Source organism: Phaethon aethereus, assembly GCF_964289735.1.
Source record: "Phaethon aethereus genome assembly, chromosome: 1".
Taxonomy (NCBI): domain Eukaryota; kingdom Metazoa; phylum Chordata; class Aves; order Phaethontiformes; family Phaethontidae; genus Phaethon; species Phaethon aethereus.
Window position 1 is genome coordinate 133,053,163 of NC_138575.1, and position 14,288 is coordinate 133,067,450.

At 44.7% G+C, this 14,288-nt stretch overlaps 2 protein-coding genes across 5 annotated transcripts in view; one reads left to right on the top strand and one right to left on the bottom strand.

The window, feature by feature from the left end:
* Positions 1 to 561: 561 nt before the first annotated feature.
* Positions 562 to 2,877, top strand: KLHL34 (kelch like family member 34; the record flags this gene model as incomplete). The annotated part of the gene is made up of 1 exon (XM_082006776.1): positions 562 to 2,877. Exon 1 carries the CDS (start codon positions 1,090 to 1,092, stop codon positions 2,875 to 2,877), a length of 1,788 nt encoding a protein of 595 aa, XP_081862902.1. The 5' UTR covers positions 562 to 1,089.
* A 3,498-nt stretch (positions 2,878 to 6,375) lies between these two features.
* Positions 6,376 to 14,288, bottom strand: part of CNKSR2 (connector enhancer of kinase suppressor of Ras 2) — a gene marked incomplete at its 3' end in the record, with an annotated part of 223,906 nt that continues 215,993 nt past the window's right edge. For all 4 annotated transcript variants that reach the window (XM_082012335.1, XM_082012334.1, XM_082012333.1 and 1 more), the window contains 2 exons: positions 9,713 to 9,909; positions 6,376 to 6,591 (listed from right to left, as the gene is read on the bottom strand). In XM_082012335.1, the coding sequence (XP_081868461.1) occupies positions 6,376 to 6,591; positions 9,713 to 9,909 (413 nt within the window). The remainder of the gene's footprint in view (positions 6,592 to 9,712; positions 9,910 to 14,288) is intronic.

Below are 14,288 nucleotides of genomic sequence, written 5' to 3' on the forward strand. Positions count from 1 at the left end.
AGCGAGTCAGCCCCGGCCCATCCCCGGGGCTTCGGGTTTGTTCCCAGCTGGTAACTGGGAGCACAATTATGCAAAGCCTCCTCTAGAAACAGATTTGGGTTTACTGCGGCTGAACTGGGTGAATCTATTTTTGTCACCGCTTTGTGCGAACATGTTACCCTTGTGATTTCCAGCCAGGTCGTTCCAAGTCAGCTGCTTTGGTTGCGGCTGTCAGTGGGACCTCCTCTGTCTGCCCACTCCCTCGCCCCTTTGCTCTCCTGCCTGGGGTCGGCTCCCGGCCAGGGGGGACGAGGGGATGCGCCTGCGGCTATTCTGGTAGCTGTGAGTTATGGCGGTGTCATGTGAGGCAAAGAGCCCAGAAATGCATGTCAAATCGAACCAGTGACTAATCATGATATTTTGGTTATCTTAGTGCCTGCTGGGCAAAGATTTATGGGCTTAGAAAATCTTCATGTAATAATCCTCGGGCGCTGATTTGATCTTTGGCTGAGGCTTCCTAAGAGAGTGTGAAAAGAGGACGAAAAAGGGGCTGCTGTCCCAGGGGTGGTGAGGTCTAAACTTATCTGAGTTTGAAACACAAACAAGAGAGGAGAAAAGCCAGTGCTCCCTTCTCGTCTGTGTCTGCTCAGAGCCATGCGCTGCCGGCCAGGGAGGATCTATTTGATCTGCCTGCAGAGCAAGAAGGGTCGAGGGCGACGGCTGAGCAGACACAAAGTGCCATTTGTTGGGATTGTCATCTAGCTCCCTCATCTGTCACCTGATGGCCAGCCAAGCAAGTGCTCAGCACAACCGTGGACCATTCATCCTTGCACAAGCAACGGAGGCGAGAAAAGTAAGCAGCCTACAGCTGTTGCGACATTCAGCTGTTTTTTCTATAAAGGAATGCATTGAATTCACTACAAATCTACTAACTGTCCCCCTATGCCAGGCAAGAGATTGATTTCTATTTTTTTTTTTGGTTGGGTTTTTCTCTAACAGCTGGAAGTCTACTGGGCATTCAAGCAATGGCTGTTGAGTAGGGCAGCTGTTTCAATATCTAATTGCATTTTTGCTTTAATAACTCAAGGGGAAAGCATCGCACTGCCTACCATGAGCTACTTCCTATCCTACTGCAAAGCGCACGGCACCGCCGTGCTCGCCCAGTACCAGACCCTGAGATCAGAGGGCTTTTTGTGTGATATTTTGCTGAAAGTGAAAGAAAACGAGTTTCCTGCACACAAGTCCTTGTTGGCATGCTCCAGCGACTATTTCCGAGCCATGTTCAAAAGTTATACCCAAGAATCTAAAGCCAGTGTAATTCACCTGCAAGTTGTCTCACCCACCGGTCTCCAGCACATCCTGGATTTCATTTACACTTCTCTGTTGCCCCTTTCCTTTGAAAGCCTGGAGGATACCTTGGAAGCTGCAAGCTACTTGCAAGTGACTGATGCTATTCACTTGTGCAATCAGTACTTAGTTAACAATCTTGCCTTGGAAAACTGTTGCTTCTCTGCAAACGTGGCCAGGAAGTTCTACCTGCCGGAAGCCTTAGCAGCAACAGAAAAATACATTGTCAATAATCTCTGGAAGCTGCTGGACTTGGATTTGTCAGGACTGCTCGAGCTGAACTTCAGGTCTTTGCTAGCAGTGGTTCAGTCAGCAGATCTCCCCATGGTGAAAGAAACCCGTCTGTTGAATCTTCTGCTGCTGTGGCTGAAGCAGGATAAATCCAGGCTGGCTCATGCAAGCAGCCTTTTAGAGCACATAAGATACGGCCTCATCACGGTGGAAGAGCTGAGAAAAACCTACACACAGTCAGAAGTGCCCCTCTCCGCAGGTATTAAGTGCTTGATCATTAAAGCAATAAATTACCATACATCTGTTTTCAGACAGCCTGTCCTGCAGGATAAGTCCACCACGCTGAGGAACCAGAAAACTCGGATCATTCTGCTGGGGGGAGGGACAGCAAACGAGGGGCTCATCACCGACGTGGTGGCCTTCGATGTTTACAATCACAAATGGCGATCTCTCACGCAGGTGCGGGAAAGGGTGCAGAACCACAGCGTGTGCGTGGTGGGGAACTTCCTCTACATCTTGGGTGGGGAAATAGAAAGTGGTGCCCCAGATGATGCTAAAACTGAAAAGATCTTATCGGTTACGAACAAGGTCCATCGGTATGATCCAAGATTTAACACATGGACCCAAATCACGGGCATGCTGGAAAAGAGATGTCAGTTTTCTTGTTGTGTCCTAGGCAAGGATATCTTTGCCATTGGTGGAAGGGGTGAGGATGGGTCACTGCATTCATCTGTGGAAGTCTACAACATTAGCAGGGACAGATGGACGAAGGCCAGGGAATTACCATGCAAGATACATGGCCATGCCAGTGCCATTTGCAAGAATACTATATACGTCTCGGGTGGCAAGTACTCAGACCCAGCCAACACAAGCAAGGATGTATATTCTCTGAGTTCACTTGAAGGGCAGTGGATGAAACAAGCCCCCATGAGCATCGCTCGGTTTGGGCATCAGATGGCAACAATCAGAGAATCCATATTCACCTTTTTAGGATTATATGAACCTTTCTCTGAAATAGAAAGATACGACCCTGATCAAAACCAATGGACTCGGTTAAGACCACTGATCTATGATCGATTTTGCTATGGCCTCGCAGTGGTAGAGGAAACTGCTCTTCTTATTGGGGGAAAGAAATGGCAAAACTCACAGGAAGTCCCCACGCAAGACGTGGTTGGCTACGACATCGACAACGATGGCTGGGAAGAGATCTGCAAAGCCCCCTTGCCTTGGTGTGGGCTGCAGTGCGCAGTGATGCAACTCTCTGAACTGGCCGATGAGCAGGACAGCGACAGCCAGCAGAAGAGGCCACCGAACTGCTGAGCTCACATGCTGCGGAATAATCATCCCAGAAGATGAGCCAGCAGGGGGGTCCTGGAGAAGAAGAAAATTGTGGTGGTGCTGAAGGTGACAGAGTGGACGTTTTGCTTTGATAAGCCAACCGCTTGGTGGAACTAGGCAAGAAAGTCTGGCTCCAGCACGGGAAAAGGTGCCAGGATTACAGAGCTGGAAGCTGATCTCCCTGAGGAAGGATGTAGCAAGTAGCACGTTTAGAGGTGATGAGTGAGAATCGTAATCCTTGACTTTTGAAGAATACTACCTAGGTCGCAATTAATAGGTGTTGCAAGACAGATTTTTCAAAAGTTAAAAATATAATACATCTTTTCTGTTTTCTTAATCAGAGGTAATTTTCCCAGCTGGTAAGTGCTATTGAATTTTTAGCTATGGCTAAGAAAAATGAAAGTGAGATGTATAAAGACTAGAAAATTGATGCCTCTGAGAACTAATAATAAGTAGTGCCAAGGAAAAGGTATTATTTGATTTGCTACATGCTAGGCAAGAATGTCTTAGCTAACCAGCATGGAATTACTGGACAGAAAGCATGGATTTTTTGATATGTAGACCCAGTTATGGCCATAAGTTAAAACAGTGACTGTTTCCTAAAAGCCACTTCTCTCTGAGCAGCCTTTGTTGTAGCATGCTTTTCAGATGCTTATTTTGTGTTATTTTAAAGACGCACACTACTGGTACAGTACATTTCTTTTGTGTCCAAACCTTGTGTTAGTTTAGATGGCCAAAGCTGAATGGGTATACTTAGTATTCGACTCTTAAGAAACATGTTACGGGAGCTGCTGTAACTAATGCCTTGATACTTACCTTGGTAGCATACGCTGCTTTATCGTACCCAGTCATAATGGTAAAATTGTTTATAGCTGTTGAACTAGTACATGAGAGAATCCTGCAGTTAAAAAAGGTTTACTTTCATCAAAGAGTACGATGGGGAGGGAGGTAACTGAGAGGTTTTCAGAAGTCTTTAGTCAGTGTCTGCCTACATCTGAAACAGCAATAGACTTACTTCTTTTTGGCCATGTTGGCAGAGTTTGAAGGCATAGATTATGGGGGTACTTTAAGGTACGCGGGTCTGTGAAATGCCGGCAAAATGGTCAGATGCTGCAGAATCACTTTGGTGTGGAGTAAATTGAATCTTGAGTCACAAATGTTCATTTAAAAGCTAAATTTATTGTACTTCATTTTACAGTGTTCCCTTTCTAGGCTGAGAGTTAATACAATAAAAATATATATAGAAGAACATTTAATAGTCTTAAAAGAAGGCGGCACAACGGATAGGACACATGTTCTTTGTCACTAGACTAGCTTAAAAAACTGTAATGTTTAATTTTCACCTTTAAAGCAATCAAGCTGACTTTACTCATGTAAAGTGCAGGCAGAATAGCTGTTGCATAGCAACAGATCCAAGTCTTCTGAACTGCCTTGGTTTTGACAAGGAATCAACTACACAATGTGCATATACATCCATCATATATAAAGAGTTTTTTATATGAATATATTTACTTTTGGTCCAGTAAAACAATAGCAAGAGAATCTAAATGCTTGGAACAATAGCACAATCCATTTCAAGTCAAGCATTTTTTAAGAGAAATTTACAAAAACCTCACAAATTTAATATACAAGTCAGTACCCATGCAGTAAATGTCCAGTTTATACAAACAATATTCTTCTAATGGTACAAATATTACAGTGGATCCAGAATTCTATACAAATGTTAATACATGATTTGTCATCCATATCGCCTTGAATATAGGATTACTGAAAATGGGCTACAGAAAGGCCACTCTTCTGTGCAATTGTGCAAAATCTGCAAAACATTTGCAATCTAAATGCAGTAAAATAACAAGAAAGAAAGACAGAAGGAGCGGGAGAAAGAGAAAAAGAAAGAGAGAAAGAAAGAGCAAAGGAGAGAAAGGGAAGAAAGAGAGAAAAAGAGGGAGAGAAAGAGAGAGGAATAGAAAGAAAGAAAGAAGGAGAGAGAAGATAAATCTGCCCATTCTTTCCTTCATCCCTTCATGGATATAACTGCCAGGAAATATCAGAGCTCATAAAGTTTAAGGTACATTCACAGCTGTACAGGCAAACTCACTGTAAAAAGTATAAAGGAGGCTTTTCCCTTTCACATGAGCGTCATTAAATCATGTCGTGAGTCCTAACTTATGCAGTAAAATACTGAAAAGCAGCAGAAATATTTTGTCATGCTCTGATCACTTTTCAAAAACAAGCCCATAAAAGGTAAATATGTGATTTAAGGTTCCCCTCCCACTATCCTGTTCCAGGTATGTGCCTACCTCTAAGGAGCTATTTCTACGCCTCTTCACTGGGTTGTCTCCAGCACATCTCAAATCTCATGGAAGTTTAAAACATTTGAATTAGCTTGTGAACTCAGCAGAACCCACAGATATCCCTTCCCCTTCAAAAGCAAACCAGAGGCTTTTTTACTCCTCAGTTATTTTTCAGGTTCTGTGCTCAGCTCTGCTCCCATCAATTTTTTTCCCTGCGTACAATATGGCCAAATTTCACAGCTCAGAAACCACATAGGAAACTGCTTGAAAAATCCTATTCATTCCTTTTCTATTGTGGGAATTTTCAAAGCCTCTCAGATTCAGAGCATTTCATTGGGAACCTTTTCCACTGCTGCTTTTCTGGGCAAGAGAAATGCCACCATCAAGGATGTTCAAAGTCTGCATTTTCTCTTTTGCAAAATCTGCACATTATACTGATAACCTCAGTACAAAAGCAGCATAAATGACAGTACCATGACTAATTTTTTAAAAAATCAACCAAAGTGATTAAGAGACAAATAGCACATAATTTGGTCTTAATTAGAATACAAACCAGCATCCCTGTGCGCTGATCGTAAACCCTAGCAGCAGACTTTAAAAAAGCACAAGGAAATAAGGTCTAACCTTTTGATACTAAGTCATGTTAGTCATTTCTGTCTGCTGATTTTCACCCTTTTATGTGTTTGACAAAACTGAAATACAACCAGAGCATACACTTTTTTCCCTGTTATTTAAGAAAACTCCTAGAGTTTCTCATTAAATATAAAAATTGTTTTTCTCCCACCACCAAAACAGTACCTGCACTCCAAAAATGCAATGCAATACTGGAATTATATAATACAAAATATCATTGTAAAAGTGACCTTCGGTAACAAAACCCTTAGCTTGTGGAACTTCCAGCGTGAAGGCCATAGTCTTCCAAAAATGTTTTTAAATACTTTTCTTTAATAGCTAAAGATCATGTTTGTTATTTCACAGAAGGTAAACACAAGCGGAGCGTTGGCAGCATATAAAATATACAAATCCTCATTAAAGATGTGGTGTCGTTGACCATTGAAGGCTTACTTCACACAGCTGAGTAACATTAAAATATAATGTACTAGAGCTCCCACATATTGATATAAAAACTACTTTATGCACTTAAGGAAAGGGCTGGAGTGTAGCAAATGGACAAAAAGAGAGACCTTTATACATGCGTTTCAATGTAAGAGTGTGTGTGCGCTAAGGAGGCTATAAGTGCATCGACCTCAGACGAGCCATTAACAGAGTCCCTCAGGGTGCTGCTTTGATAGATGTCCATGAAGAGATCGAGGTACATTTGTTTCCATTCTTGAAAGTCTCTAGACGTCAAAACTGGATTATCCAGAACTTTATCTATAATGGCTACTTCTCCTTCCCTGGCCTGTGAGAGAAAAGGAACAAGGAAAGAGTCAATGTGAGTGATAAGTCACTGGCAAAATCAATTACGTGGGTGGAAGGAGAGAACGGGGGGAGCAAACTCAAGCCACGGAGCCCCTAAAAGCAGGGGGACTATGTGACCGCTATGTGACCGCTTGCAAACAGGAGCCCACAGGGCATCACACTTGACCCCGTGGGGCTAGGGCTTCCCTCGCCTCGTCCAGCACCCTCGGAAACGGTCCCTGTTCCCCCGCCTCGCCCCTTGTTCAGCTCAAGAAAAAGCAAGCCCTCTAACTGTTTACTATTAGCTGCTTGCATTTCTCACGATGGGTTTCGCACGACCAAGTGCCATCTGTTTGCTCTTCTTGATCAGCATCAGAAGTACTGCCTGGGTGCGTGGGATGCAGACAGATGGCCTCTCGCCCGCCAGCAGAGCGAAGCCTTTTATACCAGGCTTGTCATGGGGCATCTGAGCACTACATTGCAAAGGTTTGTGCAAGGAACCCCCACGTTAATGATAGCTCCTCTTCGCTAAAGATCCAGGGTATGCGATGGGCTGGCTGGCTGCAACCTCCTCTGCAGCGGCAAAGAGAAGGCAGAAACGGGTAAAATCTAACATAGCTGCTGGTACCTCCTTACTCATCATCGAGGCAAGGGAGGTGGCTGTACCATAATCACTGGCTGGTGATGAGTTTATCGAGAGACGAGAGGCAGCCGGTATGGGTCAGAGTAAGCCTCAGATATACCTGCAGCCGCTCGCAGTTGTTGCAAGCAGTGGAAGCTGGATGCAACAGACTTAAGCCTTAGAAACACACCTAACATGCAGGTTTCCAGCACTACTCCTCTGTGCCCGAATGACAGGGTCACCAGCAACCTCCCCTCTATCCTCCCTGCCACACTCCTCATTGATAACTCACATTTTCCATGTCCATGCTACAAGTGCATTGTTAAATCTTTCTGGGGAGCACGTTAAAGGGAAATACTAAGCTGTGTCAGCCCACGTTGATGGGAGAGGATCAGAATGCTCAGAGCTGTCACCCATAAGCAGTAGGTTGAAAGGTATTTTTCATGCTTTGCAAAAAGCAGCTAATTAAGACTATCTGCTCGAACACTCATTCTCAGAAACAGACGTGCAAGCCAAGAATGACCACTGGAAATTAAACCATGGGAACTCCTCATTACCATATCTCTGCTTGAACTACCATAGCCTGCTTCTCGCAGATTGTGGCGGGTCCCCACACCTCTGCACTACCAGCCAGGTAGCTCATACTCGCTGGCAGGAGGATGGTTTTGTGTTGTATCACAGGAAAGAGAGCAGACGGGTCTTTCATTAAGGTCTTAGATGATGGAACGGAGAGTCTAAGCACAACAAGAGCTAGAAGCAATTTAGAGGGCTGTCTCAGGCTACTATTAATTTGGATAAATTCAAGGAGAGTTCAGAACACCAACTCCAATACGCCAGTGCAATTGGCTGCATTCAGGAAGGAGAAATCGAAGGCACTGATAAAAAGAAATAATAACTGACGAGGTAACAGCAGTAGCTACTGGTAGATACGACTACCAGTAGTATGGCAGAGGTGGAGGATTGGGCTATAATGGAGCTAGAAACTCATCATGAGTTACCATGATGCCATTGCAAAACAGGTACGTTGTCACTCTACACTTGCTGTATGCGAGAAACAGCAATTATCTGTCTTTGGTACTTGCGGCCGTTGCATTTTCAATTATTGGTGTCATGTAGTTTAAGAATGATTTATACTAATCAAGGTCCAAACAAGAATGGTGACAGGTTTAGAAAACATGGCTCATGGACAGAGAATGAACAAATTGTGTTTGCTTGGTCCAAAAGAAAGAAGTCCCAGACAAGCACAAAGACGGGCATCCGCAGGGTCAAGAGGTTGTGCTGTTTTTGGAATTCCTGGAGGAAAGCAATTCCATTTGTAGGAAGCTGTTGGTGTAACGTAGCTCAGGTATCAATAAATGCTAACAAGAAAGCCAATTAAGCATGGCAGCAAGCTGCTGATACTGAACCACAGTTTTGCTATGAGTGATCCTGCCATGGTGCAAGAGCAGACAGAGTGTGAACCTCCTGCCACCTCGACACGTCTGAGAGTACTGTGATTTTGTTTCAGTTGCTCACGCTGTAGAAGTCATGTGGAAAGCCCATGTATCTTGACTTTTTCTGCCAGCCTCCAATGCTGTAAAGACTTACATACCCAGATAGTACTACAAGTAGTAGTTGCCTTCAATGAGACGATACCGTGCAGAAGTTAAGCATGTGTAAGACTTTTCAGGATGGGTGCCCCACAGCATGAAAATAATATTGTTTAAATGCTTCTTTAGGTGATGGAAAACTAAATTAATTAATGTTGATAAAGCCCTCTGATGAAAGCTGTTACAAAATCCACTGTACAATTATCTAGTGACTTCAAATGTGGTAATTTAATATAGTTAACAGGGTCCCTGGGGAAATCCAGCATATTGTTTGCTGAAATCTCTATCAGGACAGAATTGAAAGTGCTGTAACAAACAAAGAAGCTGACAGGGAGGCTAAATGAGCTGTGGTATATTTAGAATATCCATAAAAATCTTAAAATCTATCATTACCACTATCTATTTATTTCATCAATCCTACTGGTTAAATACAATGATCCTATCAGCTTCTGCAGAAAGCAAGCACACAGTTTCCTCCTGGACAAGCTCAGCAACTGGAAAATATTCAAGTGTTGTAAAAGGTACTGGTCCCTTCTGAAAGGCTGGCTTTGCTTAACTTTTAGACTCCCGCAGTTACAGGGTGAATACATTTTGGTAAATGAAAATGTTCAGGGACAAAAAAGGGATTAAGGTATCCTCTGATAATCTGGCATCAAATTCTGTTAAACTAGCTAGAGGAGGAGCAGCTGACTGAGATTTTATCTGCGCAGAAATAAAAACTGATCCCCTCACTTCGACTGCTCTCCCAGGCACATTTTTCTCTGCTTTGCGAACAGCGTTTCCCCATGTCTCCCTTGCTTGCTTTGCACACTCGGTTCAGCCTGGACTCCAGCTGCACACAATTAATCTCCGAATACAATGCAGTCCAATCCAACCCTGGGGCAAGATTTTTCCTCCCTCTTTTATCTCACCTTTAAAGTGCTTTTCAGAATTCGCAGCTGGTGCAGTTTTTCATTGACTACTGGATCGCTACATCTCTTTATAAAAGATTTCTTATACTCCAGCTTAGTGGAAATCCGGTGTTCTCCTAAAGGAGACAGGCTGGCCTGCTCCAGGGCTCTGTACAGATCTTGCAAGGATTCTGCTGTTTTTTCCTCTATAGTTTCAACTGTAATGAGAAAAAGGAAAAAAAAAAAAAAAAAAAAGAGGAGGAAAAAATAGAGAAAGGAACAAGGTATCATTAATGTGATTATACGAAGATCTATCAAAAACCTTCGCAAAATGTTTAACAGGTTTAAGTAGACCATAGGGAGAACATTTCACACTCAGTAAGTTCCAGAAAAAAAGTGCTGTGACTGTAACTGCTCCTTCTCGCTAACTATTGCCTTCAGGAGAAAGGGAGAAAAACTTTCAAGAATGTAAAGTCTTGACCCGCAAAGAAAGAAGAAAAAAAAAAGAGAAAGACTGCAAGGTGTAGTAATATTACAGTGACATGCTGTCAGAAATCACATCTTTAGTATTGTGGTTAAATGTGCCGGTGACATTGTTATTACAAGGGAAGGAAGCCCTGGAAGCATCCTGCTGAGGAAGGTGATCAGGGTTTGGATCTCCACCTGAGAGCACCGATACAGCATTCAAGATTATGTTCATGGTGGCAGCCTCGGAATGACGTGCCATTTTCCTTCCTTGAGAAGTCCACTTCTTTTTGTCTCCTATTTTTGATACTCAGCAGTGTTGTTCAACAGTCAGCAATACTGTCACTTGTGGTGGTTTTTTTACTCTACTATTACCTGGAGGTTCAGCAGCAGACTACAGACTGGACGTAAGAGCTCATTCATGACAGCCTACCCAGCGGCGCGGCAAACCAAACCAGAGCTGTTGCATTATAGATTTATGTATTTATTATAGGTTTAAAAATATTTGTTCTAACTAGGAAGAGGAGCATTTTAAAGGAGAAAATAGAAAAGGAAGATTTTGCTTCTCTAAAAACAAAATCATGCAAAGGCTGGGGATGAAATGTTACTCTGATAGGAGCATTTGAAATGCTTCATTTAGAAAGCATCAAAACATTTCAACTTCTCACACACTGTTTCTCCAAGAAGAAACCGTCTGATGACTCCATGCAAAGTTGGGAAGCGCCAGTGAAGTGCCAGGATTAGCTGAGGGCTGACCAGGAGAAGCCAGGGCAGCCCTGGGGGAGCAGCCAGTGGGGCAGGCAGCTCCGTCCCTGCTGCCCCTCACACACCCACGCGCAACAGCCAGCCACCGCCTGTGCACAGCCTCCCAGTTGTCTCCAGGGCCCTCAGGACCCTCCCACCCAGTCTTGGCTTTCATAGTGGTGCATGTTTTCCCGGCCCAATGTGCCCGAGTTCTCAGGATCCTTTCATGAAAGCTCTTGTAGGAAGGCTACAGCTGTTTGCTTTCAAGCATTACTTTTATCCCGTGACTGACCCTCCACCAAGACAGCCACCTCCACTGGCTGAAAATTTAGCACATGCTAAAGTACCCATAAGTAGTAAACCTCAGTCTCCTCAGGTGTTTAGAGGCTTTCTATCGAGCACCAACAGAGAGAACAGCTAGTGTTTAGAAGGGACATTTCTAGCCCACCAGGAGGTACCCAAGGCAACCTCCCATTCAAGCCCATGCCATGCAGTACAGCAACTACTCACCTCAGGCTCAAGCAAGAACTTCAGAGACCCAAGTCTCCACACCCCATCAGAAAAAACGATCAATCAAAGAATTTTGCAGTCAGCAACTGATCTAGCTATATCTCTCATCAGTTTATTCCTTTGCCCCTTTTTAGGGGGCAGCTGTTTTTAAAGCCCTCCTTTTTCTTTTTGTTTAAAGAGATATGGAAGTGAAGAAGGGTTAGAGGTTTTTTACTGATGGAGGTGGCGTGGGTCTGTACAGAGCTTCCTAAATCCTCCCATCGTGTGCTACCCTGCTTGAAGAGATGGGTTCATCTCTGTAAGGGGCGGCCAGGACTTAAAGAAGTAACAGAAATGAGATGCATTTCTGTTTCTTGTCGATTTCTTTCTCATTAAAACATATAATGTGTTAAAGGGCAAAATATTCAGTAGCTGAATACTTAAAGGTTAAAAGCCCCTGTGTTCTTGATTCTTATGCTTTCTTTAAAAGTCCATGCAGCAACACGATCAGATGTTTGGGAATCTCTCTATCAGATCATATCGCTGAACACTGACGTCCACCAGCCCGACAGCTGGGGAATGGGAGTGATTTGCTAAAGGGCAAAGGGAGGAAAAAACCCACCTCAATCTGACAGGGGAGTATGTCGCATTTGTTTCTCCCTTTCTCTTATCCCTTGTTACGCAAGGCAAAAAAGATCTTTCCTCAGGTCTCTTTTCCCCAGCAGCGTCGCCACGTTGAACCCTCAGGGGATTAGAACAGGGACACTCTGCTGAAGAAGCAAGCCAGCGCTTCGACGCCGCGTCACTCAAATTCCCTTTGCTAGGGTGGTCGAGAGCCTGGACCAGCAACTGGCCACCACGCCCAGGCTTGCCATTGGAAGCCCACAGCTTCCTGAAACACGGAAGGTCCCCACCATGAAGAAGGATGACGTCTGGGTTCAACCCCGGAATGACAAGTGCCTTTAGGGAGCTGGAAGGCAGCACGGCCCCTGCGGGTTCAAACGCCGGGCTGGGGGGCTTGCGCTGCCCTCCCTGCCCGTGCCGCCGGCCTGGCCGCCTGCACGGCAGGCGCTGCTCGGGGCTCACCTCCTCAGGCAGGCAGCTGCTGCTCCGCCCGGGCCTCAGAGGGCCTGTGGGCAAGGGGTTTCTGCCCTTGCCCACAGGGGAACAGTGCTGAGGCTGCACGGGAAGAGGGGCAGGACTACAGGGGCACGATGCAGGCAGGGTCAGGCAGCCGAGCGCTGACGGCAGGTCTTCGAAAGGCATCGGCGCATCACCTCCACCCGGCGGGGGCGGCCTCCCCCGGGCTCCGCCACCGCCTCGGCGCTGTGGCTATGAGCGGCGTGCAGAAAAGGGGACGGAGCAGGGAAGAAAAACAGCAGGTCCCTTCCCTTAAACGTCTCGCTGTTGCTGAGGCTGGGGGAGCTCAAACAGGGCGAGGCAGCGCCTTGTTCCACCCACGGCGAGGGAGAGGGCGGCTGGCGTCATGCTAACACATCCCAAACCTTTAATGTTTTCCAGAGAAACACTGAAGGTGGTGGTACTGCTGCTCTCAATGGCTCTCAGTAGGCGGGAATGAGATTATACATGCATCTCCCCTCCCTCACCCTTCTGCTAAAGGCTTTGATAGATTTCCTGTAGGTGTCAGCGAAACCCTTGGCACCATAAAGCATCTGAGGTACTTCATTAGCTATACAACTGAGCTTAAAACATATTTTCTTTTTTTAAATTGGTGGATTTGTATGCGAGTCATGCTATTACAGCAGGGCTGTCTCCTTAAGGAAGAATAAGGCCTCAGGTAATGGTTTATTTAAGTAGAAAACGTGGCCTAATGGGTTTTGCAGATGACCTCAGAAGAGCAGCCAATGCAGGAGGTTGTTTTTCACCCTCACTCGGCTGCTGAGTCACAGGTTGCATCTCCCCAGCTGCCCTCTTTCTCTGAATACACCGTCAGGGAGCTCTTTCCTCATACTGCTGAAAAGGAGAGTCTCTTCTCTGAAGCAGTATTTTTGTCCCCTGCCCAGCCCAAGCCTGAACAACTCTGTAACAGAACAGAAATAAAGTCGCATAAACTCTGCAGCACACAAGGTCTAAATTCAGAACTGTATCTTCCAAATGCAAGAATACACAGGTATTACATTTTGTAACAATGAGGCTTCTGCTGTGTCTTCAAGTGAATGCAAAGCCATTTGCATTAATTCAGGAGATAAAGAATACATCGGTCTAGTAAATGGCGTTATTATTTTTCATTATTCTGCTTTCCACAAGGAAGAGTTTCTGAGCTTTTTGTATTCTGCCCTTGCTTCTTAAAATGCTGTAAATATTTGTATCTACTTTTACATTCTCACAGGAGAGGGAGCTGGAGATTGTGGCTGAGTGAAACTCTGAGAGGTCAGGAATGGTGTCTGTTGTTGGTATTCAGGAAAAAAATGGTTGGACTTCTTACACTGCTCTCATTTGCTGTTAAGAAGAGCATGCCCTGAGCTCCACAATGTACTAAGTGTAGTCTCCTCCTGGCTCCATTGGACTATTCATTTTTCCATTATTTCCCCCTGATAAACCAAGATCCTAACAGCAATAAATAAGAACATCAGGCACTTGAGTGAAAAGTGACCAGACAGAAACAGCTAGCACTGGTATCTACATGGATTGAGAGATGATCGGTCCATGTAAAGTGATGATTCAGGAAGACAGTATTGAATTAGGGCCATGTAGAAGGTCACCGTTGCAACCCCGCTAGCTAACACATCACTCTCTGGACACAGAGAATCTCTAGGCATCTGTTTCTCATAAATATGCTCTAAATATATAGAATAGCCCCTAGAAATTTTCAGTGGAAGTTCCTGTGCTTCTGTCACTCACTTTCCCTGTAGAAGTTCAAGACATCAGAAGCTTACAT